Source organism: Epinephelus fuscoguttatus, linkage group LG10 (assembly GCF_011397635.1).
Source record: "Epinephelus fuscoguttatus linkage group LG10, E.fuscoguttatus.final_Chr_v1".
In the NCBI taxonomy this organism is placed as follows: Eukaryota; Metazoa; Chordata; class Actinopteri; order Perciformes; family Serranidae; genus Epinephelus; species Epinephelus fuscoguttatus.
The window spans coordinates 19,488,013-19,514,673 of NC_064761.1; the positions used below are offsets into that span (position 1 = coordinate 19,488,013).

At 40.6% G+C, this 26,661-nt stretch overlaps 2 protein-coding genes across 2 annotated transcripts; both read right to left on the reverse strand.

The window, feature by feature from the left end:
* Nucleotides 1-4,176: 4,176 nt before the first annotated feature.
* Nucleotides 4,177-11,294, reverse strand: ndufs7 (NADH:ubiquinone oxidoreductase core subunit S7). The gene is made up of 8 exons (XM_049588701.1): nt 11,232-11,294; nt 10,274-10,310; nt 9,215-9,286; nt 8,991-9,111; nt 7,766-7,945; nt 7,398-7,444; nt 7,148-7,236; nt 4,177-4,658 (listed from the first exon to the last, which is right to left on the reverse strand). The coding sequence occupies exons 1-8, from the start codon at nt 11,245-11,247 to the stop codon at nt 4,561-4,563; spliced, it is 660 nt and encodes a 219-aa protein (XP_049444658.1). The 5' UTR covers nt 11,248-11,294; the 3' UTR covers nt 4,177-4,560.
* A 2,724-nt stretch (nt 11,295-14,018) lies between these two features.
* On the reverse strand, nt 14,019-25,238 carry LOC125896268 (transmembrane protein 79-like). Its single transcript, XM_049588698.1, has 5 exons — nt 24,931-25,238; nt 20,903-21,187; nt 18,670-19,236; nt 17,873-18,086; nt 14,019-15,010 (listed from the first exon to the last, which is right to left on the reverse strand). The coding sequence occupies exons 2-5, from the start codon at nt 21,174-21,176 to the stop codon at nt 14,755-14,757; spliced, it is 1,311 nt and encodes a 436-aa protein (XP_049444655.1). The 5' UTR covers nt 21,177-21,187; nt 24,931-25,238; the 3' UTR covers nt 14,019-14,754.
* Nucleotides 25,239-26,661: the final 1,423 nt, after the last annotated feature.

A 26,661-nucleotide genomic window follows, 5' to 3' on the forward strand; every position in this document is an offset into this window, starting at 1 on the left:
GGGAACAAGTCATTGTATTGCAGGTTACAAGTAAGTCTCAAGTCTTTGCACTCAAGTCCAGAGTCAAGACAGGCAAGTCTCAAGTCCTGAACTTTGATTTTAAAGTCCTGAACAAGTCATAATGCTCTCATCACTAGCTCTAATGCCATTTTACAGCAGAGTTATCTTACATTTAAAATGGCTGCTTTTAAATTTTGTACGTATTTGTTAAAACAAGTTTGTTCAAAGTTGTTGCATCTCTGTCTATAGTTACATAAAACAAATGCACACTGCACTGCAATTTGTTTTTTTGTTGACCATCATGTTGCTTCTGTACGTGACTAATATTATCTTTGATATACTTTTTTCTAACTAGCGCTCTGCAACTTTACGTTGGTTCTCTTCTGCAACTTGACTGGATGCTGTCTGACTGGCTCAAACAAAGTGGATCTGGGAATTAAGTGCTGACTTGCTGAAAATAAACAGTGTTAATGTTATCAATCAATCAATCAAACTTTATTTATATATAGCGCGTTTCATACATCAATGTCAGTTGATTCAGGAAATGAAGGGAACTAAATTAATTTGTGGCACACTTTTTATCTTTGGGCCTGGGGGAAGGTATCAAGTGTTTTCGAGTCAAAAGGCTCAAGTCCAAGTGAAGTCAGGAGTCAGTGGTGAAAAAGACCAATTTGAGTTGCAATTTTTATTTTTTCTTTTATTTTGTCAAGTTTGGTCTCAAGTCATGAAATTTGTGTCGGAGCTTGACTAGAGTCCTGGTCAAGTGCTTTGAGTCCACACCTCTGGTAATACTGTATCATATCATACAATATTTGTCAAATGTACAAGATTATTTCCATCTGAAATGAAGTGGAGTTGATGTATAAGTGGCATAAAATAGAAATACTCAAGTATAAGTGTGTCAAAACTGTACTAAGAGTAAATGTATGTAGTCACAGACCACCACTGACCATAAGTGAGCTTATGAGCATCAAAAGGTAAAACATATTAAAGTGGCCTCCTAAAAAACTGAGCAGGTTGACGAACATAAATCTCTAATTTTACGACACACCTGAGAATTAAAAGACTGAAAATATCCATTAGTACATAATATACTGTTGTCAAGCACCTTTACTAAGTGTCTAATGTTCTACATAGTGAAAAGCCTTTATTGCATCAATAAGTTAGCTGTTAAATATTCCACTGAGATGGACCTGGAATGCAGCACACACTATGTTTTAATCTATGGTCGCAGATAACGCTGTATGTTATCTGAACACGTGGGACTGAGTTGCCACCTGGCCGGGACGCATTAATCATTAGATGGATGGATGATGCAACACAAGGCTGCAGTCAGGTGGGAAACTACAGCAGCTGGCAGATCTCAGATCTGAATCAGGAGCGCATGACTCTTATATTTTAAGAAGTTCAGAAAACAGTTGCACACAGAGAAATATGAGGAGGGAAAATGGATCTTACAGCTATGAGAGCAAGAAGTTGAAACTGGAACAACTAGTCGATCAGTCATTTTACAAGCAGAATATAGAAATATTGTCTGGTTTCGGCTTCTCAAGTGTGAAAGTTTGCTTCTTTTCTTTGTTCTGTAGGAGAGTGAACTGAATATATTTGAGGGTTTATACTGTTGGTCAGATAAAAAGAGGGATGTGAAGATGCATTCATGGGATTGGGAAATTATAGCAAGCAAAACAATTAATTGATCATGAAAATAATAGTCAGTCGCTGGCCTAGATGTCACCAACATTTATTAAAGTAGGCTGGCATCCTACAGTTTTTCTATTTACATGGGAACCTGTAGGGATGGAAAAACTAACTGATATATAATATACTGTTTGAGGTATGTGGTTACTGCACAAGCACCAATATCTTGATATGTTCTGTTGTTATAATGAAGCTCATGTGTTTCTTTCTTCACCAGGGGGTGGAGTGGACAGGTGGTGTCTGGGATGTTTTCTCAAAAGCCCCAAATCTGTGCTATTCCTCAGAGACATCTAATAAATCTGAGTACATGTTCTTCTGTTGGCCTGATATTTCGTTTAGATTATTGAAGACCACATTTACACGGCACTGCTGGAAATCCTCATATTGCTTAAGCAACCTACATTATTCTGGCGTGGATATAAATGTACCAGATTGATTGATTGATTTTTATTTTGTGTGAAAAATACATGTTGTTTAACTACTCAGTCCAGAAACAGAATACTCTTCCCTCCATCTGAGGCCTGGCAAAGAAATACAGCCACAAAAAAAGAGGTTCCCTTTCTGAAACAAAACTCAAATTTTTCATGCTCATCCAGCCAAAGGAATCAACATAGATAAAAGTCATCTTATTGAAAATTGCATTCCTTGTGTCTTCATATACAGGACAGTAAAACAAGAAATAAACCCACTTCTCAGCTTCACCTAAATTACACAACAAGCAAATTCTGTCCTCTGGTGTGGCGTTAAACCTTCCAGTATCAAAGGCTGATGGTAACGTCCCTGGGTGCAACTGTGCACACAGGGATCTCTGTCTCTTGTTCAGATTATACTTCGTATAGGGTTCCATGCTGTAGCTCTTCTTTATGAGACAATAAGTTCATAGTTTTGGTTTCTACCACATGTCAACAGACCATTTTTCTCTGAACATGTGAAACATTTCACTCCTGATCTCCTGAACACAATAAAATAAATGACAATAAAATAATGATTTCAACTCATTAGCCCAGGGATGACAGGGGGAGGTTTCCCAATTAAAAATCTTTTTTGCGAGTCTCTGATCTGACATCTTCACAAGTCCATTCCAGAGGTGAAGCATTTGACATTTATGCCTGATGTTTGGAGGTTCCCATCCCATATCTCCACACAAAGTGAAGTAAAGTTATGGACACCCAGGGAAAGATTGAATCACCCTGTAATGCACTGTGTTGCAACAGGCAGATTTATCAGCTAATTCTGTGAAGTTCACTCTAGCAGCATAACAAAAAATAGCCTTCAAGATTAGTAATGCTGTTTACACCAAATTCCTACCCTACCTATGTAATGTGACTTGAAATTTAAAAAAAAACAAAACAAAACTTTTTTTTGCTGTGTTTTAGGTAACAGAAGTGAAAATGAGTCATCCTCAACATCTGTTGTGTTATGGTCTCAGAATGAAGACAGTTTGAGAACAATGAGATATAAAGTAGGATTCTACAGGATGATTTTTGTCCTTTGAGAACTATCAAGACTTCCCCAAATGATGTACAACCATCCTACGACTGAAAAATATTGCACATAGCTGCAGTAAACGGGAAAACAATCTCTGCAGGGTCTCGTCGTCTGAGCCTTACAACATCTGGCTCTGCCCCTGGTCTTTAGCGCAGATGTTTAGGGTAATTTGTGTTTAAGACTGCTCGACAGGACTCTGACATGTTATGTGCTTACAACAGATACTTTGGGTAATATGAAACAACAGAGACAACAAAACTGTACCACTATCTTAACTGTATCCGCATCTTAGTCACAATTCCTTTTCCATTTAAGGATCCTTATTCAAATCATCTATTTTCTTATTAAGAAAGAGAGACTTGAATATCAGATTGCTCACACTCTAAAAAAATCAAGAATGGTCTCAAACATCCAGCATCAGTCAACGAGACTGAAACTTTTCTAAACTGTAAATACAGTACGTGACTGCTGCCTGCTGACGCCTCTTTAATGTGTAGAAGATTCACAAGAAAACAAAAACTTCAACCAGCATATGGTAATGGTCAGCGTGACATTGCTTCACTCTCCATCGCAGCACAAAAGCTCAATTATTCAGAGCAACTTGAGACAAACAGGCGGGAAGGAATTAAGTGTCTCACTCGAGAACCCTTCAGCTGCAGAGGGACTGAATATACGAGTCTGTTTATTCACACTGAAGATGCTTAAAAGCAACTCTGCTCTCTGTCTCTGCATATGTGATGAAAGCAGCTGCTTTACAGTTGAGCTGAATGTATAAAATATTGCAGCTCTGTTAGCAGGAAACCTCCTTCATTGGTGCTCTGGTGTTTCACTCTGTGGGTTTGTGTAGTTATCACACGATGAAAATGCATTTGGCCTCCAGCGTGGACACAAAGCAGTGAAGGTCAGAGCTGGTGATCACAGGAGCCACCTAGTGGTTTAAACCCTGCTTTAGTGGTCACAGTGGAAATAATGACACACCAGATGTTGAAGTACTGTGTTTTCATGTGAGCCCAGTTTATTTAAAATAATATTTAAGATAAAACAGGATGACTTATCTCACCTTATGGTCATGACTGAAAACTTACACATATGACAACCTGAATAAAGATGAATTATAATTTAAATTCTGACACAAGCGCAAACCTTTACAGAAAGTCCCCGGATATTAATACTGAACTAAAGAAGCAGACTAACTGAACTGAGTGACCGCTGCTGTGTTTGGTGGAAAATAAGCGGCAGTGCACTGTGTGTAAATTACAGTAATGACTTTATTGATGTTAGTTCCTGCGGCTCTACATGGAGGAGGAGCGGCGCTCCAAATGAAGCCAGAAATACAACATTTACATACCAGATACAAACACACATATAACGCTATCACTTTCGATACCAGATCTTAACCTTCTTCTCTCGTTTGATTTTCTTCTGCAGCTGTAAAGTCCCGTAGAGGAGAGCCTCTGCGGTGGGGGGACAACCTGAGGACAGGAGGGACAGAAACAGAGCAACTCTTAGTGTTGTTTGTTGGAAATGTCACATCACAGAGCCACTGAAATTCAGTTTGACTGATGAACGGCATCTGTTAATTAATTATATGGTAATTCAGACTTGGCTACTCATGTTGCATATTGATCAGTCTGCAAGACAACTCTAAATAAAAACAGGATTTGGTTAAGTGCCAAACACAATATGAAGGCTAATGTGTCATACTGACAGCAAGACAATATCATGCAGTCATTATGTACTTCCACTATTTACTAAAATAAGACAAGCACTACCAGCCCTACTATCACAAAGCCTCATTAACAATCCAATTATTTGGTAATAAATCTACTACTCCTAAATTACAGCTGCTACCAATAAAACTGCTTGTAGTACTGATAAAACTGCTACTGTTAGCTGTACAACTTCTTCCTCTTTTCCTATATCTTATTTGGGGCAGTAACTTGTCTGGACTCAACCTACATGCCCAAAAGTATCTGAGCACCTACAAATTACATCTCTATGTAATTGACTCTTCGCTAAGTACCGCCCCCAGAAGCAGACTCGCCAATCATAATGTAGCATCAGGCTGGCTCAGACCAAGGTCCGACAACAACACAGCTGAACTCTGTTGACTCTAAAGGCTCATTTATGCTCCCTTTACGTACGAAAATGTGTACGTCCGTTTCAAACGATGTTACCGTCACTGCCCACATACTTCCATGTGCCCTTTACGTTGGCATGGATGTTAACCAATATATCCACCAGGAGGCAGCCCAGCATCAGAAGTTTATAACAACAACAAACTCAAAAACAAACATGGCGACTGTGGAGGAGATACTGATAATGTACCTCTTGCATAAAAGACAAAAACAGAGGCAGCGTTGTAGGAGGCAGTGGTCGGTGAGGCTGTTAAATACATCGCGACTGGAGGACGGAGAATTCTTTTCTCTAGTACTGCCGATGAGAGAAATTGAATTGTTATTTCCTCTTCCTGTCTCACTAGAGCTACGTATCGGGTAGTGACAGCAACACTGCCCCCAGGGTTCCCGGTGGTACTGCTCCGTTTGGCTCGTATCGTAAGCTTTATGGAAATGTGCAGAAACATGGACGAAACGAACGCAGAGCACGGACAGAAGGTTCCGTCCGTATCCGGATCCATATTTAACGTTGAGCATAAATGGGCCTTAATGCAGTCGTTTCAGATTTCTTTCATTTCCAGGCTGGGTTTGTGGATTTGGAGCTAAATGTTGTGCCTGGCACGTCGTGTATTAATGATACTCGTTACCCGGAGAAGTTGGAAAAAGACATGTTTCTTCCCTGTTCCAAAACCAAAATCAGACCCTGAAAAGTGTAGGGTTAGCTAGCTACTGAAGATATAGCCTACTGAATGTATACACATGCTGCTTTTGCTATTTAATGACTGAATGTTGAGGATGCAGGGAAACTTTGCTGATATTGAACCAGCTGTGTGTTGTCGCATTGTGTGCAGAAGAATGTTGTTTCACTTCCCCCGGAGACCCCGAGGTCCAGGTGCTGGCAGCGGCAGGGAATTCAAACACATCTGCACACACTGCGACGCCACACAGCTGGTTCAATATCAGCAGAGTTTCCCTTTATATTCATTGTCTTCTGTGGCGATCAGCAGTGATGTGGTGGTTCACTTTTACACTGTGATCTGTAGCCTATAGTTCGGCTTTAGCTTCTATCTTTGTCTTCTTAACCTGTTGTTGCTGCTGAGTCAGTTTGACATCCTGGATATATCCTTCAAACACAGACTGTAGACCCCTCTGTCTGCTTCTCTCTGGAATCACTGTAAATTAGTTCCAGTGAGGGCTCCATGCTTACTCTGACAGCTTGTTGGACCATCACAAAGGGTGGGGCTTAGCGAAAGGTCAGCTGTTGAACATCTTTTCCCACTGGCTTAAATCTGCTACTAGAAGAGTCTCCACTATTCTAAGAGTGCTTTTCACAAGATTTTGGAACCCAGCTGCAGTGACTTTCTTGCCCTAATTAAGCCACAGGCAATGAGGTCAACTTGCAATCAGCATTTGATTCCATCCCACAGATGTCAGATGGGACAGAAGTCAGAGCTCTGTCAAGTTCTTCCACACCAGACTCTGCACACTGTTTCTTTATAGACACTGCTTTGTGCACAGGGGCATTTTCATGTTGACCTAGAGCCCTAAGAGCCCTTCCTCTCCTCTCTGGTGTTCTCTTTTGGGGATGTGTGACTGGGTATGCCTGTGCGGGTGGGTGGGTTTTATTCACCCATGCTGGATGTAAAAGTGCATTGAGATTACTTTGTAGGGAATGTGCTATGTAAATAAAATTTGATTTGATTTTTGATTGTTGTCCACATACTTTTGATCATAAAGTGTATGTTTCAAATGTCCCAATTTTAAAGGACAGTACTTCTCATTGCCGTTTATTAAAAAACAAATCAGTAGATTTGATAATTTCCACATTGTGCAGTAAAGTTTACCTGGAACATAAATGTCCACCGGTACGATTCGGTCACAACCTCTGACGACAGCATAGGAGTAGTGGTAGTAGCCTCCTCCGTTAGCACAGCTGGAAGAGGGAAATCATGAAAACTGTTAGTTAAAAAGATAAAAAGGTTTAGACCCTAAACATAAATTCATACAGCCGGACTTAGACAGCTATAAAAGTGCATAAGATGATAATATCTTTGATTTGCTGAGGATGAGGAGGGAACACTGCTGTTAACTTACCTTCCCATGGAAATGACGTATCTGGGCTCAGGCATCTGGTCGTACACCTGTTGGAAAGAAGCCGCAGTTCAGTCACGGTTATATAACGTCTGACTAAGAACTAATCTGTCCTTTCAGCTGGAGGAAAGCTTCATGCCAGTCTACCAATCCAGCAACAGGCTGGTCGTAATCCAGCCAGCATTTAGACAGCTGTACTGTTCTCAGTGCTGCCATCCTGCAGACAGAGAACCCAGCTGACAATGTCTATGCTTTTCTCATTTCACACACTGGCTGGGGTGTGTGTGTGTGCCACTAGTTGAATTACACTTTAATGTATGCTGCTGATGGTCGCACTGTTACTGTTACATCCCACCCTTTCCTTCCCTCACCTTTCGCAGAGCCGGAGCCATCTTATTGGTCAATGTTCCTGCCACGATCATGACGTCAGCCTGTCGGGGACTTGCTCTGAACACCACTCCGAAGCGGTCCATGTCGTAACGAGGCGCCGCCATGTGCATCATCTCCACCGCACAGCACGCCAGGCCAAAGGTCATGGGCCAGAGAGAGCTCTGAGGGGGTCGCACAGCAGTGATGAGTCAACAAAACACTAACGAAGCAGACACATAAAAAGAGCTGCAACAATTAACTGAAAAAAGAAGTTCTCAACTTTTAAATTAATCGCCAACTAATGTGATTATTGATCAAAAAATTGCCTGATTCCAGCTTTTGAAACGTGAATATTTTCTGTTTTTTTCTACTCCTCTATTAGAATAACTTGAGAAAATAATCAACAGATTTATTGACAATGAGAATACTCGTTACTTTGCAGCCCTACACATGAACACAGCACATGCACAAACAAATTAGAAATAAGTTGTTTTTCTTGATTTGTGTCCGACAAATACAGGACATGAACAAAACGACACCTGAAAATGGAACAGCCCAACTGACAACATAATAATTAAAATGACAGTTTGACGAAGCTCAGGATTTGTGTTTTTGTTAAACTGATACCCCATGACTGCCCGTCAGTCAATGTTTGGAAAAGTCGACTTAGAAACCTGCTTTTAGCATGTTGCTAAGATTTTTAAGATTTTCCTTCTTGCTACTTTGTATAGCTGTGCTGTGTTTGCAGGCAAAAACTCTCTGGCTTGTTAGGACCATTTTGATGCCTTGAAAACTTGAAGACTGTGACTGTCAGACCTCTGATGCAGCTGACACATACTGTAATCAACTAACTGACTTGACATGTGTAGCTGCCTTTGTAATTATTGCCTTAATTGCTGATGTGTACATATATGATCCATCAAGCAACTTGTATAACAAACACTTTTCCTACAATTGGTGGTGAACACAGTGCAAGATCAGGGCATCTGAACAGTTACAAGGCTCAGATAATTCACAATTTCTGATGACTAACAGATGCAGTGGTGGAAATGTAAGTAAAAGACAAAGAAATCCATTTACAGACAGCAACACCACCAAACTTTTGAAACTTTGTCACACACTGCACAGAGTCACATTGCAAACCTCGGGACAGAAAACACTGTAGATTTTGATCAATTCACTCCACATGTGGGTTTTAACACAGCCAACATCCTCTCGTCAACTCACCCTGCGTGCCCAGTTAATCAAGTCGTCCAGCCTGGCAACAACATACTCCCCCTTGCTGCTGGCTACAGCTGCTGGTTTGGCTGCTGCCACTGCCGTGCTCTTCTCTCTGACCGGAACCACACTGCAACAGAAGAATGGAGGAGATCTTTACCATGTGCAGAGTGTTTACCAAGTGTCTGTTCTTCATTCTGATATTTACACCAGAGTATTTCTGGTAAACTCACCTTGTGGTGGTGCTCTCGCTTTTTGCACTGTTGTGCAGACTTCTCTGATGAACAGCAAACACTGAAATGGGCCTGTGACAACAATAACTTTAAGTTAATGAACTGAATGAACCGAGAGGGAATGGTGAAAAGTTGATATATAAATATTTTTAACATAACGTGTAAGTTAAATCAGTCAATGAGAAAAAAAGGAAAGCTCAATAACAGTCGGTTCCACAGGAGGGCAGTAACACAACAGTGTGAAATGTAATCATTTCAATACACCGCGTGTGAGGGACAGATGGGCAGATCTTATTGTGTGACGATGGTTTTGTTTGAGCTTCCTAAACTTGATGATGCTTTAAAGGATTATCTTGACTGTCCCTCTGCACAACACACAGGCTGAGCGCTCCTGCTGCCAAAAGCAAGACTGCACAACCTGTCGAGCACAGCAAATGTTTCAGCGTTTTCTTTTCAGTGAGGACTGGTTCAGCTTGCTATAATATTCAAAAGGGAGATGGTCTTTCCTCCAAAATTGACAAAAATTAACAAAATAAAAGATGGGTATATTCCATCTTGTGAAGGGCTCATTGCATGAGATAAGTATATGCTCAATCAAAAAATATAAAATGCAAGTCTCCTTCAAAATTGATCCAAGGCACACTGTGGGGTTTGTGCAAAAATGAAACACAGTGTGCACCTGAGGTATCCAAAGAGCACCTGTATGTGACTACTACTAAGGCCCAGCAGCACTTCTGCTCCTTTGTCTTAAAAAAACTGTGCAAGTTGGAAGTGAGTTGTTAAATACAGGAAACACTGTACCTGTCAGTGTTACATGACCTGCTATGATGTCGTAAATAATCATACTTTTGGGGACATTCCACCTTGCATTTCTACCTACTGAGGTTGAATTGGAGTAGTTGGTCCTTAATGACAGCCAAGTAATAAATATGTTGTGTGGGTATAAGAGGATCAGATCAATCCTGTAAAGGGTGTAATACTCGGGCAGCTGGGGACCAGCAGGACGGAGCCGAATTAAATAAAGTTTTGAAACTGGGATAAGGATTAGAGGGTTCTTACCTTGTTGAAAAGCAGCCAAACATGGCCAGGCGAGGCGCTGCAAAATAAACGTATAAAACAAAGTGAAGACATTATATAATAAACGTGATATATTGTAGGTAATTCAGATGTTTTAACAGCTGTACAGTATAATCACTGACCAAAGGGTGAGTCTGCTTAAACAGTGCATTCAGTTGTGGCACAAACTGTTACTTTGCTGACAAGCATCACAGATTTAGTTATGAACACAAAAGCTTCAACCCTGTGAGTTACCTGAAACCAAACACTTCTGGAAAGCCCTCACATTGTAGTCTCACCGACAGCTAACTGTGCTGGCCTCAGTTAAAAAAATAAAATACGCCACATATTTAAAACTGAATGCTGCAAGATACCACGTATTTTGTAAGGTACAGCCAAATGTTTTATAGGCTTTTTTTTTGGCTGTATTTAGTGCTGCTTGGTGTGTTTATTTCAAGCCGAATTGGAAAGCATCCCCTGGCGATTTGTAAAAACACCGAGGGGATACATAACACAATATTGTCTTCTCACATACACCTGCGAGCCCCAAACTTGCAGAGTTTCAAAAGGAGTTTGGTTTGACAAGCGTATGTCAAACACTAGGTCTAACGACATAGCTGGCAAGGTAGTCCATCCATAATGTATATAAAGATGTACTTCGATAACAGACACCCTGGTTAGTTTAACAGTGACATAAGTCGGTACGTATGTTAGCTAATGTTAGCTTGTCTGCAGCTGGAGCTCATGTAAGCGCTAACCTGGTTAGCCGCCATGCTAACGCAGACAGAGCAAGGTCAGTGTGCGCATTCACTTTAAGCTACATATCTGACCACTAACAGACTCTCACCACAGAATAATGCACTTTTACTTGCTTAATCTCTATAATACACAGAATAAACTACGTCTGAAAACACTCAAATGTTTATTAAAAGCGTGTTGGTTTCATCAAAACATCACTTACCAGTTAACGCCGCCATCTTTGGGATTGTAGTTACGTCACACTGGTTCCGGTGCGAGTATGAGCTCGAGCTGCTGAGGGCGCTGCTGTAATGATGACAGTATATTTAGACCACAGAAGGTCAAACTGTGAGGCATCTTTACTCACTATAAAGAGGTTTATATCGCGTTTGAACGCCATTGAGTGCCATTAATGTTAGCTGATAATATTTTCGCCATGTATCCCCAGAATATTTGGACTGTATAGTCTGGAAAATCTTCTAAATTAGTTTTTAGACTTTAATGGAGCGTTAAAACTCACAACTGAAGCACTGAAATTTAGGTTGATCAGGGTTAGATGGTATCTAGGAAATTCAATGAGAAGGCAATCCAAAACCCCAAGTTCAAAGAAAGTAAAACTGTATGTAAGAACGTCCTGTTTGATAATTACTGAGGTCCAAAGTCCCTCAATACACATATCCCTTCAGATTCTGACCACATACCACAAATAAGTGGCAAAAATTACTATTTTTATATTTACTTTTTCATATTTTTCTTATCTATTCAGTATCTTATTTATATTCTTGATTTTCTGACCTTTTTTTTTTTTACATGTTACCTGGCACTATATACTTTCTGTAAATTGTATTTTGTACATGACGGTTTAAATGCTCTTTCAAAAATGTCTCAATATGCCAAGAATAAAATTTTGATGGAAAAAGCATTTAATTCTGTATTTCAAGGGGAGTGGGGTGGTCATATCTAGTCAAATTAAAGACTATTGACTCAGATTAATCAACTGTCAGAATCGCGAAGTGTGATATGTATGTAATTATAGAACGTTAACATTTTCTTAGTTTGTTAAAGCTCCCAAGTTCACAGAAACAAGACTGAGGACATGTTCTCACTGTCTTGGGTGGTAGCTACGGCCCTGAATTGGACAGGGGGACACCATATAGTGGTGAATATGTAGTCTGGATATTGTTCATCATACAGTCTTTTTTATAGCTGTTTAGCTCCCTCCGGTGGGGTGACTTGGCGTAATGTGACAGACTTTCTACAGTGTGTTTCTGGATGCAGGTTTCCATCTAGATGTGTAAGAAAACCCCCTCTATGATGATTATATTCAAATTTAAGTTAAACAAAACTGAACTGAGTGGTGTACACAGCTAGGTGATACTCTCACTGACACATTTTGAATCATTTTTATGGACTTTATGTTAATAAGTGTCATGCAGAGGTGCAGTAGTTGCAGCTGGTGATCAGGATATGGAAAATGAAACAGCCTGTTTTCATTTCATATTATTTATTTTAGACCCCTTATTACTTCTTCAAAGCATGCAACACATATGTGAGCATATAACTGACCAACTTAAAGACACAAAGTTAACAATGACCTCCACTAAAATGAGGCATCAGGATAGATCACAGAGTTTTCTAACTCAACTGGACTTTTATATAAGAAGGAGCTGTTTAATCCCTCACAGGGTAATCTGCGAGGAACCATTCAAACATGATCTCAACTTTGGAGCACAATCTGCACGAGTTACTCACTCTAGTGTTTAAAAGAACTGGTTTTGTACTTTCACATCAGAGGTTAGGACTTGTCTGACCCAGATAATTAAACTTGGAGCAGCAGCCCTGCTCTACTGGTTGAGCTGCATTCAAGATGTGTGCTCTCATAACAGACACATTTATTTAATCACACTTATCAGTGTCACAGTAAACCTCTTATGTCAGACAGAGCTACCTGAGTAAGATTCATAAACCCTCTACCTGTTGTTACTGGGTTTTGGAGCTCTTGAGCAAGGCATTGACTGGAGCTGTTCAGCGGCTGACAGCAGCAGACTGTGGTTTTACTGGGCGGCTTCCAGCAGAGTGAGAGCTGATGAATGTGAAGTGAAGTTCAGCTGTTTTTCCATGGATTTAAAAGAATATATCCTGAATCCCACGAGGCTGTGGCAAAACAGCATCACACACAAGCACAGAGCAGAGCGGCCTGGCACTGGAGCACCAATTAATCAGTCCATTATTTTTTGATGAATCATTTAGTCTATAACAGGATGTCTCAAGATCAAATTACCTAAGGGGCCACTGGCCAGACTGAACACTCACTGGAAAAAAAGAAAACTCCAGAGACAGAAAGTCCGTGCTTAATGCTGGAAAGAGAAGTTGACAAAACAATCAAACATGTTTTTCTGAGTTTAAGGTCAACTCATCTTAAGGAAGAGTGTGTAACAGGATCAAGAACACAAACCTCTATATCATACCTGCCCAGGTCTGCAGTATGCAACGCTATATGTATAGGTGCAGATTTTGGGTGGGATGTAGGGGACACGACCCCATCAATAAAACCATGGAAGTAGCAGAGGATAAAATATTAAATAATTTGGCAAAAAATAAAAAATAAAATGGGGAGAAAGTGTGGGCCCAGTTCTGGTACCCAGGTGGGCAGTTTGATACCGCTGGTGTGGAAAATGTCAAATATGATGTGTAGCCCACATGGATGAGCCGAGACTTCAAACTTGATGACATAGTCTGACCTGCAGTCAATTTTTTAATTTTTTTTTATGTTAAATTGGGTAAAACTTAGTGTGCTGGAAAATAAAAAATCCCACAAGAAAGAAAGACACTGTCAGCACTGAGTTTATCAGAGACTCGTCATCGTCAGGCAAGCAGGACTTAAACCTTTTCTTTCATTAAACTGGTTACAGCGAGTAAATCTTTAGGAGGCTGACACATGTCAAATGAATTGCCTTTAATTACAGTAATTTAGAAAGCTCTTTAATTTCTCGTTGACTAAGTGGTGAGAATAAAGTCAGTGCAGCAGTCTTCAGCATCCTGTTTTTGTTTTGGCCTCATTTTGTGCCACAAGCCCAGCCGAGCACCAGCAGCAGCAGCGGCAGCGGCAGCGAGGACGCCAGCAGGGTGGAGATGGAGAGCAACCAGAGAACATCGAGAGCATGTTATCACATAATGACAGTCCCAGCACTGAAAACACACACTACAGTTCCTCCAGGAATAGCTGCTCAGTCGAACCGCTCAAATGTCAGAGATGGAAGTGAAAACTGGGAAAGATGAAAAGATGTTTTTACAAATGTCTTTTATTCTGTCTTCTTCATGTACAGACTTTCTGGACAAGTTGAAGTAATAATAAAGTCTGACAACTGCAGTTACTTTGCTTGTGGTATTTTAGGTCAAACCAAATTCAGCCATACATAGCAGAGCTTTAAAGTACTTAGAGTTCAAAACATTAAATATAGGCACTGGAATAGCTTAAAAGGACAAATGTTTTAAGACTACAGCATTGTCCAAAGGCGTCCTCCGCCACTAGCAGGGAAAGAGCTCTTGCATTTCACATAATAAGCATGAATCCACATTAAAAAAAAACAGTCCTGTATAGGAGGAGCAAAAATACAAGTTAAGCCGTCACAGACTTGGAGGTTATAGTGGCAGCGTGTGTTGCTGTGCTGAACTGCAGACCACAGGAATGGCCTATTTTGGGAAAAGATCTCCTCCTCTGAAAGAAGAAAGCGCAGCTCGCCTCCTCACTGAGCGTCCAGGATGTCTGTGGGTAGGATGTCTGGTTTGCCACTCGGGCTCTGTGATGTCTCCCCTGACCAGGAAGAGGGGGTGACCTGATTATAGAGGATGTCCTGAGAGCCAAAAAGTGGGTCCTTGAGATTCAGGGTGTACATGAGGAACAGATTGAAAGCCACCATGGCCAGGAGCGGGAAGACGGTCAGGCCGGAGCCGAAGCCTCGCCAGGAGCTGCATGCGTTCAGGCTGACCCAGTAAACAAGCCTGGAGAGGATTAAACAGGAAATCAGATCAAGTTCATACTTCACTGATAAACACTCACAACCTCCCAGACAGTGTTTTACAGGGCCAGTTTCACTTCTTCAGCAGTGTTGACAGGAGTAATGTAACAGAGTGTCTGCAGGTATACACAAGTTAAATTTAAGACTTTTTATGAGGGCATAGCAAGCACACAGGTGTTTAAGTCTGTTTCTCTGTCAAATAATGTCTCTCTCCTGTTAAAACAAAGTTTCCCATAATACCAATACTAGAAATTCTCATGGTGACATGACTAAAAAGCATTGAAGACCCATCCAATCTGAATTTAAGACTATTTATACCTTTTAACTGAAATCAGTGGTTGCCTGCAGGGGAGGAAAACACATCCAGAAGTCTAAAGTGCTTTGCATGCTTTGAGGAAAACTGTAAAGCAAGGATTAAGAAACATTAAAAAATAGAAAATAAATATAAGTATATGTGATGTGTTATTAATGGATGGAAACATTTAAAAAAAACAACAACGTGCCTTTAAGAATAGAAAATTATATTTATTTCAGTCAGGAACACTTCAGTCAAAGAAAATTTTATTTCCCTCTGCAGTATTATATTTGGCGATATGGCTCTGTTCTGGGGCCTCTCTGCTTTTCCTCAGGCCTCTTCCAAGCGTCCACGTGGAAAGCAGCATGGAGAGAGCCTCAAGACAGAAAGAACACACCTCTCTGCCCTTCCATGCACCTGCGTGGAAAGCCTCAAGGCTGAGAGAGCACACCTCCCGGCCCTTCCATGCGCCTACATAGAAAGCCTATGGCAGGGAGAGCAGCAGCAAAGACCCCCCAGGAACAGGGTAGAGCAGCATCAGTGACAAACAGAAATGACATTGTTAAGTCAGACACAACATGGAAAGGAGGAGCTGGGGTGGAGGCAGCTTGCAGAGGAAGCAGCAACAGTAGGCAGGCCAGAGCAGTTCAAGGCCTTTTATTAGTGAATCTGTATGTAACACATTTGAGGCATTTTAAAGAGTCCACAGCCATCCTGTGTAAAAGTACCAATAAAACAATGTAAAATAATCCATTACAAGTAAAAGCTACTTTTGAAGTTTTGAGTGAAACATGTCAACAGTCATATCACTCTTAGGATAAACTAAAATAATTTCTATTGATCCTCTAACTCTTCTCATCTCTGTTTTAAAAACAAAAATCAGCCTTAGCTTCTCTTTGTGTTTTGCGTTAATTAGCAAATGTTAGCATGATAACACGCTAAACTATGATGGTGACCAGTGCTGGGAAGGTTGCTTTTGAAATGTAATAGGTTACAGATTACTAGTTACCTTGTAAGAAATGTAATATGCAATGTCGGTGTTTTAATTACTTCATCAATTTAACTCAACATCCCACAAAACTCAACGATTCTAGGCTTGGGGCACAGAATTCGGTGTCACATCTGGCAACCCTTCACAGCAAAAAGATGCAAAGCAACTGAATTAATGTTTTATTTTATATATAAGCTTTTTACCAAAAGGGATACATTTGGATGTAACCCCTTTGTAATCCCAAACATTTTGATTAGTAACCACAAATTAATTACATTTTTTTCTCGTAATTACATTTAACTAATTTTAATTACATTTAACTAATTAATCTAATTAAAATTGTATTTTAATTACTAGTTTTACTCTCCAAAACTGATGGTGACCATGCTCAGTGTTGGGGAGTAACTAGTTACAGTAATTAAATTACAAAACAAATGTAATTTTAATCAGTTACAGTTACTGAAAAAACATGTAATTCAATTTTACAGTTAGTAATTAAAATGTTGGAGATTACAAAGAGGTTACATTCAAATGTATTCTTTTTGGTAAGAAGCCTATATGTAGAATAAAATATTCATTCTGTTGCTTTGCATCTTTTCGCCGTGCAGGAATGACTTCTTTTGGCACAGTCTATTTCCTGACATTTTTTTAGCTTTATTGCCTAATTTAAAACATCTGTTAGGAAAACAATCAAAACGTATCCAAATGTAATAAGTTACCTTAAAACAAAGAAGTAATCAACATAATTAAATTACTTACATTTTCAACAGGGTAACTAGTAATCTGTAACTTATTACATTTGAACAGTAACCTTCCCAACACTGACCATGGTTACATTTTAACACACCTCACCTCCATCCACAGAGAGACAGTACAACAGGTCAGCATCTTCAAATATCTCGGACTTATCATTGATAATAAACTCGATTTCAATCAACACATCGTAGACTTTCATCAACAATCCAGGCAAAGCCATCCATTATTGCAGAGCACTGTCTGTTGGCCCCCACCTCCTGTTGTTGCTTTACAAACACACAATCTTGATGTACCATCTCGAGCAAAAATAAACTTACCATCATCAAACACACTGCCTCTAAAATCATCTGCCTTCCCACACCCAGATATAAACCTCAGAGCCATCACACGCCTAGCACTTAGACGAGCCAATGACACTGATCATCTCCTCAATCAACACTTCACATTGCTCCCATCTGGTCGGAGTCACAGGACTCGTTGAGACAGTTGTGAGCGGGGTTAATGAATACATTCATGGAGATTTTGGGTACTGTCTTCATCTGTGTATTGCTGTGTGTTTATCTGTACTTTGGTTGTGACAACGAATAACTCATGGACAACACCTCTAAATCCAAATGGTCACCATCACCCAACATCAGCACATTACAATGTCACTGTGAGGGTGTTCTAATGACTTTGTTGTTGCTGTATGATTTTGTTCTTCATAGTTCAAAGGTCAATTTGCTGATCTCTGGTCACTTTTGTTTTAACATGTCTTTATTGTTAGTTGATGATGTGTTTAATGTCTCATATCTTCGGCTCACCTTCCAAAGATGAACACGGCGACCAGTATAGGCACCAACTTCAGCTGGTCTTGAGGCAGCAAAGCAGCCATCACGACGAGGTTGAGGACATAGAAGAGTAACTGCTCCAAGGACGCTGTGACAAACAGCTGCTGCACCGCCCGTCTTCTGGGAAACGACTCCTGCAAACCGAAGGAGCCTGTGCAGAACTGGCACGCTGCGCCCATGAGCATCGCTGCGAGGGACAAAAGAGCAATAAGTCAGTTAGCATCTTGAACCTTCGCCATCTTTCCACAAACAACTCCTAGCTGCACTTGATCTCATGTGACAGCACACTTTGTCATTATAATATCTTCATTTGAATATAGCAACTGCCGGCAGAATGGCCCACATGCAAATACTCCTCACTGTCATCAGCTTGACAAATAGGTGAGAGGAAAATGGTCTGGACAGGCTTTGGTTTGGATGTTTTTGCCACCTGCCCTCTTGGTTTTTGGTCGCCCAGGTTGGAAAGTGATTAAAATATTCTGAAACAATTAGGCCACAGCCTGGGAGATGAGAGACGCAGCCAACCTCTTATTGTAGTTTCCATTTAAAGCTATGCGCAGGAGAAGGAAATTATGCTTCTCTCCAGAGGCCCGGGGAGACGTCTGCTGCACTGAGGTTGAAAGCGCATGAAATTAAAGGGGACAGGAGACACTGAAACATTCCAAGACGAGGCGGCCAGACAAACCAAATCCTCTCTTAATCTTTATCTTTCATTTGTGGTGCTCACACGGCTGTTTTTTAATGTCAGTGTGCAGGTGTTTGAAGTGTACCGAGCAAGATGGGGACGGCTGCCACCACGCAGCAGCAGAAGGTGAAGACGATGCGGCTGGCTGTGTCAGGACAGTCGGGGGGTTTAATGGGGACATAGAAATAGAGTGCATAGAGGATTCCGGCTGCACACAGAAGAGAGGCCAGGACTGAGAAGAAAGCAGGAACTCGGCCGCTCTGACAGCATTTACACTGGCAGCAGCGGCAGCAGCATCGTCCCCGATCTGAAGCCTCCTCTGCGGCCTCGCAAGTCTCTCCCCGCCTCTCTGGGCTCCACACAGTCAGCTCCACGCTCTCTGGCGGCGGGCCTATCAGAGGCCGACCCTCGTCCACAGTGCAGTCCAGATTGGTGGATTCTGGACTCCATCTCGGTGTGTCTGTGCCATTGGGAATGTCTCCCTGAGAGGCTGGGGTTGGAAAGCTGATGCGGTTTTCCGTTGCAGCGTCCAAATTGTGTGCTGTGATGATCGGACTGGAAAGAGTTTGATCCAGCTCCCCCTCCTCTGTCTGATCTGCTCGTGGCTCCTCTGGGAGGTCGTCGCCGGGCTGCTGGTGGCAGGGAGCAGAGCCTGTGCAAACCAGAGCACATTTCAATACACAATCCAAAACCAGATACTGAAAGCAATCAGCTGCGGACTCACACCAATCAATCATTCCCTAACTGCAAGTCAGGCCTGGGCCTCATGTAACATTATGAAAGGGTGGGCACATGGCTGGATTAACTTATTAGGAGGCCCTGGGGCCAAAGACTACTGCTGGGCCCCTACTGACCGCACCTCCAACCCTCTGTGTGTTTGTACTCTGTTAAATCCTCCACAATCCCATCATTACAGTGTACACAGAGACACAGAAACCAACCAGGTCTCCTGTGCAGGAAAACTACAACATGACCACACGTTTTCTTCCTGTCGATTAGCTTGCGATAATTCGATTAAGCAATTTAGGAATATGCATCACACGGACACACTACAGCTCTGAAACTAAACCCTCTACAATACAGGATCACAAAATAAGTTCATGATGCAGAACCCAACTTAGTGTGCGAAATTTGCCATTACTGAAATGACCAAAAACAACTGAAAGTGGCTGAATCTCTGAGGATCCGGAGCCCTGGCCGCTTCATGATCCAGCTATAAGTATCTTATTAAACTGATACAGTTTCATCTTTACTTTTAAATAAATATAATTATATTATATAGAATAAATTATTCATTTTATAGCAGGTATCTTGAGGCAACGTGCAGACAGAAGACTTGTAGTCATCTGCAGATGTTCTCTCAGCTTTTACATACAGTCTGTGTTTTCACCGTCGCTGCGGGCAGTCGTATCAACATCCATTAAACATCTATATGATTTCCTGGTTGCAAATGTTCACCCACTTCACATTAGACATGAGGTCTCCCTCCTGCAGGACTGCAGCACTTCAGACTTTGAATAAGTTTGTCTCGTGTCTGTTTTGACTTAAGACCAAAAACCCCAAAACTTTTTTTCTAGGTCAGTTAGTTCTTCATGTTATTTATTGTGTCATGCACATGCACGTGCCCGGTCCACATGGACTTTATACGACGCCACAACTACTTTTGCAGTGGTCAAATGTTTGTCGGACAAGAACATAACTTTTTACATATAACATAACAAAAAGCTTTGTCCTCTCTCCAGAGCTCAACAAATAAAACCTGCCACAAGCAAAGGGCTCCAACTTGAAGTTATTATAATATTCTATCCAGAAGAACTCACGCATGACATTATGCTACAAAGTTCAGTCCATAAATCGTCATATAATGTGCAATAAAAGGTGAAGTTTTGAATTGCACCTAATTTATGTAACAAATTAAAGCCCTTTCTCTTCAGGGAGACAATTAAACCTGCCTGTATGTGAGGCTAATGCTGAAGATGTTCCTGAATGTGTCTGTATTTCACTGTTTTTTCCACCTCACAGTGCTTTGTTCAACAACTTACATATTTCAACCTGTTTAACAAAACTTCTATTCAAGGCACAGATGTTGATTTAGTCCAGAGCTCCCGCAGGTAGATCTACATGTCTGCTAAACCTAATAAAAACCCTCCTTTTATTACGCACTGTTCATTAACTGTCGCTCCGCTTTAATCAGCCCTGTCTCTGTCTCAACCCTCTTTGGATCCAGTCTGGTCTCAAACTCAACGTCAGCCTTTGCTAATTTGCTCTGGCCTCCACTCAAATCCTGCAGACAGTAAAAAGCAGCAGTAATAACTCACTCCTTGGCTGATTGGTTGCTGGTGGCGGTTCAAGGGAGCGCTGGGAGCCTGAGACGGAGTGGGAGGACGAGTGCAGCTCCTCCACCGATGACTCGGGACTGTCTGACACCGGCGCCAAGGAGATCTGAGTGTCCAGGTCCAGGAAGGGGGAGAAGGAGAGCCTGGTGGGGTCGATGTCCTGGAGCTGGTTGATGATGTCGCTGATGGACTCCTTCATGCTGTCGAGCTCCTTCACATTCTGCCGGTTAGTGGCCTGAAGCCCCGAGGTGCTCATAGTCACACAGCCTGAAGGAGCAGGAAGAGGTCCAGACAAAAAACAGACCAAAAACCAGTTATAAACACCAAACCAGGGACACACAGGGCAGTAAAACCACCTCCTTTCTCCTTCAAGTACCAGAGCAGCCAAATCAGTGCACGTTTCATCTGAACTTTCTTTCAAAGAAAGAAGTTTTCTTTCTTCAAGCATCTGGTGGCATTTGTGCAGAAAGAGGCCACGTCAGAATATTTAAAGTCACTAAAAAAGATCTGGAAAATGTTTCCAACCAGACTGACAACTTAAGAACAGTTGTGAGTTGTACACATAATTTTTCTTGTTTGTATATTTTGTCTTTTGTGTTTCTTGTATCCCCATTTACCCTCAAAATCTGACAGGTATAAATCCTTAAAAACTGAGCTTTACTGGGACTTCATTTGGATTGATGCCAAAGTTATGTTATGTGAGGAAAGGAGCTGTTGATATGTCTGTTGTTGTACAATGATCAGCACTGACAGGAAGTCAGAGTTTATCATCCTCTGCAAGGTAGTTTTTTTTTTTAGCTTCTGTCACAAAAATGAACACATGCAAAAGAACAAAAATTATAATCTGATGTAATTTTGACGACACTGATTAGGACAGATCCAAATAAGAAGAGACTGGCACAAACTACATTGTATACATATTTCTAATTCTGTGTCCAACAGATTCTGCACACATAAGACTGCATCATTTGATCATGCAGCAGTGACACTGAGGTCATGTCCTCTGAATCTCTGTCTAGGAATCTGGAGGTTTCAGCCACCTGGAAAGAATTTATAATTGACAATTAAAAACGTATTAATGGTAGGTATTTTGGAGGCTTATTCCAGTGTGGCTGGACTCATTATACTCACTTTTGAAGTAATATTGGAAGAACAAAGGTGAGATATTAATATGAGTGTCTGTAAAATACTAACAGGAGCCGTATAGGACAGTCAGTGCATATCTATGATTCTCAACATGGTGGTGACTAATCAGGGTGTCAACAGACATAACCAAGTTAAATTTAAGACCTTTTTAATACCACCTTATATTAAATTTAAGACCAAGCCTGCAATGGAAATATACATTATATGTAGAAATATGTGTGTGCATGTGTCAGTTCAAGATGAACAGTAAGGAAAAATGACAACAATTGGGTGAGTTTAAGTTTAAATGTTAAGTTTATGTTAAGTTAAAAAGAAAAGAAAATCTCTTCGCTGTCATAAATGCTATATATTATTGCAATTCTTCGGTCTGTCCAGTGATTGTAAACAGTCACTGGGTCTGTCAGGCCAGAGAAATTTTCACGGCAATGTGACCGAAAATATTTAAGACCTATTGAATCTTAATTTAAGACAATTTAAGACTATTTAAGACATTTTAAGGCCTTACATTAAGAAAACTTAATTTGAGACATTTTAAGACTTTTTAAGGGCCTGTAGACGCCCTGCTAATGTTGCTAACAGCACCAACAGCTCTAACAATGGCAAAAGTGCTAACAAAGCTAAAAGTGTTAACCAGGGGAAAAAGCAGAGGGTGGGTGCTATGCGCCGGCATCATCAATGTCCCCCCATTATGGGTCGAAAAGACGTTATTGGCGATAACCATCATCATCATCTGCTTTTAAACTTCGGTTGTTGCACGTATTAAACAAATGATATTGATATTGTGTTTATCAGTGATCTGTAGAGGTGTCTGATTCTGATCATTTTGGGCAGAGCCAGGCTAGCTGCCTCCCCCCCTTCCAGTCTTTATGCTAAGCTAGGCTAAGCAGTCTCCTGGCTCCAGCTTCATATTTAATGTAATAAGCATAATTCCTAAAACAATGTCTTTTAAAACATGTATCAAACTGCTAATGAATCAGCGTTAAATGGAGAGTTTTGCCTATGTTCAATATAGGCTAATATTTCCTGCTTAAAAACCAAGACTGACAAAGTTTGAGGTGCTGTGGGCATATTTTTTGTTTGATTCCTGTTGAGGTTCAGTACCCGCATCTTTAACAGTAATATTTCCCTACCAGAATTTAATTCCTATTTGTAGTAGTATTTCTAAAACCCTGCTGTCAACTGCACGCAGCTACATGATGGAGCGTTACTCTAGCACAGTGGTTCTCTCAGGTTATGACCTCAGTGTGATCATGGGTTGTGAACAGTGATCCTTGTCCTCTAAGATTTTTAGGGGCCTTAAGAAGTCAAAGTATCCAGTATATCAATTATTTGATTATTTCTAAAGGCGTTAGTGGTGAATGTTACCAATATTTAACTAATTTCAAGGAAGGGCAAGTATGTAGTATTTGACAAGACAATAGCAAACTTAGAAAAAAGTGAGATAAAATAAATAACTTTCTATCATATGGTGACCCCAAAGATTCATCTTGGGACCCTGTGGGGTCCTGAACCTGACTGTAACAGCATATTGTGGATAGGATGATCAGAAATAACATGAGGCAGGACTGAAAGTTAATGTACCATAAAAAATGATATCCTTTTTTTCTTAAATAGCCTACCTAAAATTGGCTTTACTCAAGACAATAACTCAAGACTGAATCAGCTGCTTAGCTGTAGTGAAAAGTAACTGAGTACATTCACTTTAACACTGTACTTGAGTGCAGTTTTGAGGCACTTGGATTACTTGAGTGTTTCAGTTTTATGCTGCTTTGTACTTCTGCTGCTCTACATGTTGTATTTCTTACTCCACCTAATGTATTTATGAGCTCATGCATCAGATTAAGATATTACATATAAAACATGTGACCAGTTTATAAAATATGAGGCATTGTTAGAGATTGAACATAAAAGTACAGTTTATGTAGATGACTTAGTAACAATGATCTAATAATATAATGATTATAATTGACATTTTGCAGGCTTACTTTTACTTTTTACTTATTTTGTTGCAAAATGTCAGTGCAGGACTATTAGATTACTTGTAATGGAGTATTTTCATGGTACTTTTACTTGTGAAAATGATCTGGATACTTCTTTTACCACTGTTGGATACTATTTTGGTCACTTCTATATAAAAAAGCGCAAAATATAGGGTACTCATAGTTGCCCACGACGACTGGACAAAAGCATGAGCCAAATGACTGTAAAATAACACCCATCACGCGCCTTTGTTGCTCCGCCGTTATTTCCACTGCATGGTGAATTTTGGAGGTCTTGATTACCATCTGCAGATTGAATTTGGAGCATTTTCTCTTGGATGTTTTTGGCGCACATCCAACTGTGGCGCAGAATCGGCACGTAAAACCTGCGGTGGGGATCTTTCTCCAAACAAATGAGGACTTTACCATGTATAGAGCGCAAATTAGGACTCAATGCCTTCTGGGTCGGAGGGGGAATAAATCTCGCTGCTTATCAGAGCTGGCGTGGATGTGGAAACGCGCGTAGGGGGGCAATGTGCTTTTACTGCCCCGCTGAAAAATGACTTTGCTCACGCTGCTGAGCCACAACTTCTTTAATACAAAGCAAGTAAAGTGTGGTGTTGTGTGGTTTTAGTATCAGGGCTGCAGGAAATGCCTCATTTGGTGATAAATAAATCAAACGCGCTCGCGTGAATGTGCGCGTAAAGGACACACAAGTCATGCTCAAATAGCAGCGCTGAAACCTTATATTATGTGGCCATTCAGCAGCAATTAGAGCAGTTAACAGTCAGATCTCACACATAAATGTAAATTGAAGTAGCTCCATGAATTCCCTGACTAAGCGCTTTATTCATTAAGAAGCATGCCGCGTATAAATGCACTTACTTTAGTCGGAGGTTGCAGAGTATTTGGTGAGTTTACTCTTCTCGCAGTAAAAAAAAAACCTCTCTCCGTCCTTCTCTGCCTTTCTTCCCTCCCCCTACGTTTGCTTTTTGTCTTCCAGGATCCCGAACTTCTGAATCAAATTTCAGGACGGACAAATACTAGGATTTTCCTCCGCCCACAAAACGCGTTTTTTCTTTCCTGGGTACCATGTCCAACACCATATGGAGCAAATAAAGCCCGAGGAGGAGGAGGTGGAGGAGGAGGAGGAAGAGGAGGCACTTTCTCCCAGTTTACCTCCAAATTCAACATTAACAATCACATCCAGCACACACACGAGTTTGACTAAACAGGGCGATAAACATTTACACTCAGACTGAAGCTCAGCACTTTAATATTCATACACAGGATGACAGTGTGTCCTACTGTGTGATGATGTTACTGCACTGTGTTTAATACTCATATCATTATGATAAACTACAACATACTTATTGTGTTTTTATTCACCTTTGTTTTCTTTAGTATGATTTAGTATCATTAATTCATAGATACTCAGATAATTATCAGCAAAATTAGGGCTGGGCCATATGGAGAATATTTTTGACTAAATAGTAACCACTTTAATGTAATCCAGCCTTTAAAACCAAGAAAAAGACAACACATAGGATATATCCAAATTTAAAGATGGTAACTATATCAGTATAATATTGATATATTGTCAAGCCCTTCAGTATGTTCCTACAATGATTAATTGTGTGTTAAAACAGAGTTTATATTGACTGTATTGGGCTTTGCTTCTTTTCTATAATGTTTCTACAATTATCTTGTGTCATGTTTTAGGTCTAAAATGAGCATCAGACTATTATTGCCCAGCTATTTTGATGATAAAAGTAATTTATAAAGCATAAAAGCCAAAAACATTTACTAAATGTGAAAATCTGCTGCTCGTCTTCAATTACGTGTTTTGAACTACTAAAGAACACTCAAGGCCTTTTTTCCCCTTTTTACAACTGATTAAGATCTTATGGTATAAATCAGGGGTGTCAAACTCATTTTAGTTCATGGGCCTCATACAGTCCAATTTGATCTCCAGTGGGCCAGACCACTGAAACCACTGCATAAAAACCTACACATATCAACCCCTTCAATTTTTTCTTTCATTCTGAAAACGTTCATCCATTTATCAAACAAAGAAGAAAGAGAAAATATGTCAAAATTCAACAGTATATTTTAGTTTTTCCACGTTCAGTCAGTCTGCTACTCACTGTCATTACATGTGCATTTTTTCCACTTAAGTAGAAGCTATTGAAGAAGTCACCCCCTGCCTTACAAACCATTTACAGTCTGAAGTTTTGTCAGTGCGTCAGCAGCAGGGTTACACTAATATGGTTTTAAGATAGAAGTCTGACACAGATTCTTTTGGTTGACAATATTTTGCACAATGTTCAATATCCTTAAATATGACCACAATAAGTATTCATTGTTATTTCAGAGAACTGTATTCTGGGCAAGGTGGAAAGCCTCAGAGGCAGCATTTTACATGTTTAAATTGCTCCTGACACGTCTCAGTGCATCAAGATTAGGTGTGCAAAGTCATCTGGTGGGCCGGTTGGGACCCTGTGGTAGGCTGGTACTGTCCCGCAGGTCATATGTTTGACACCCCTGGTATAAGTGATTCACCAACTAAAAAATAACAGATTAATCTATGCTGAAAATAATTGTCAGTTTCAGCCC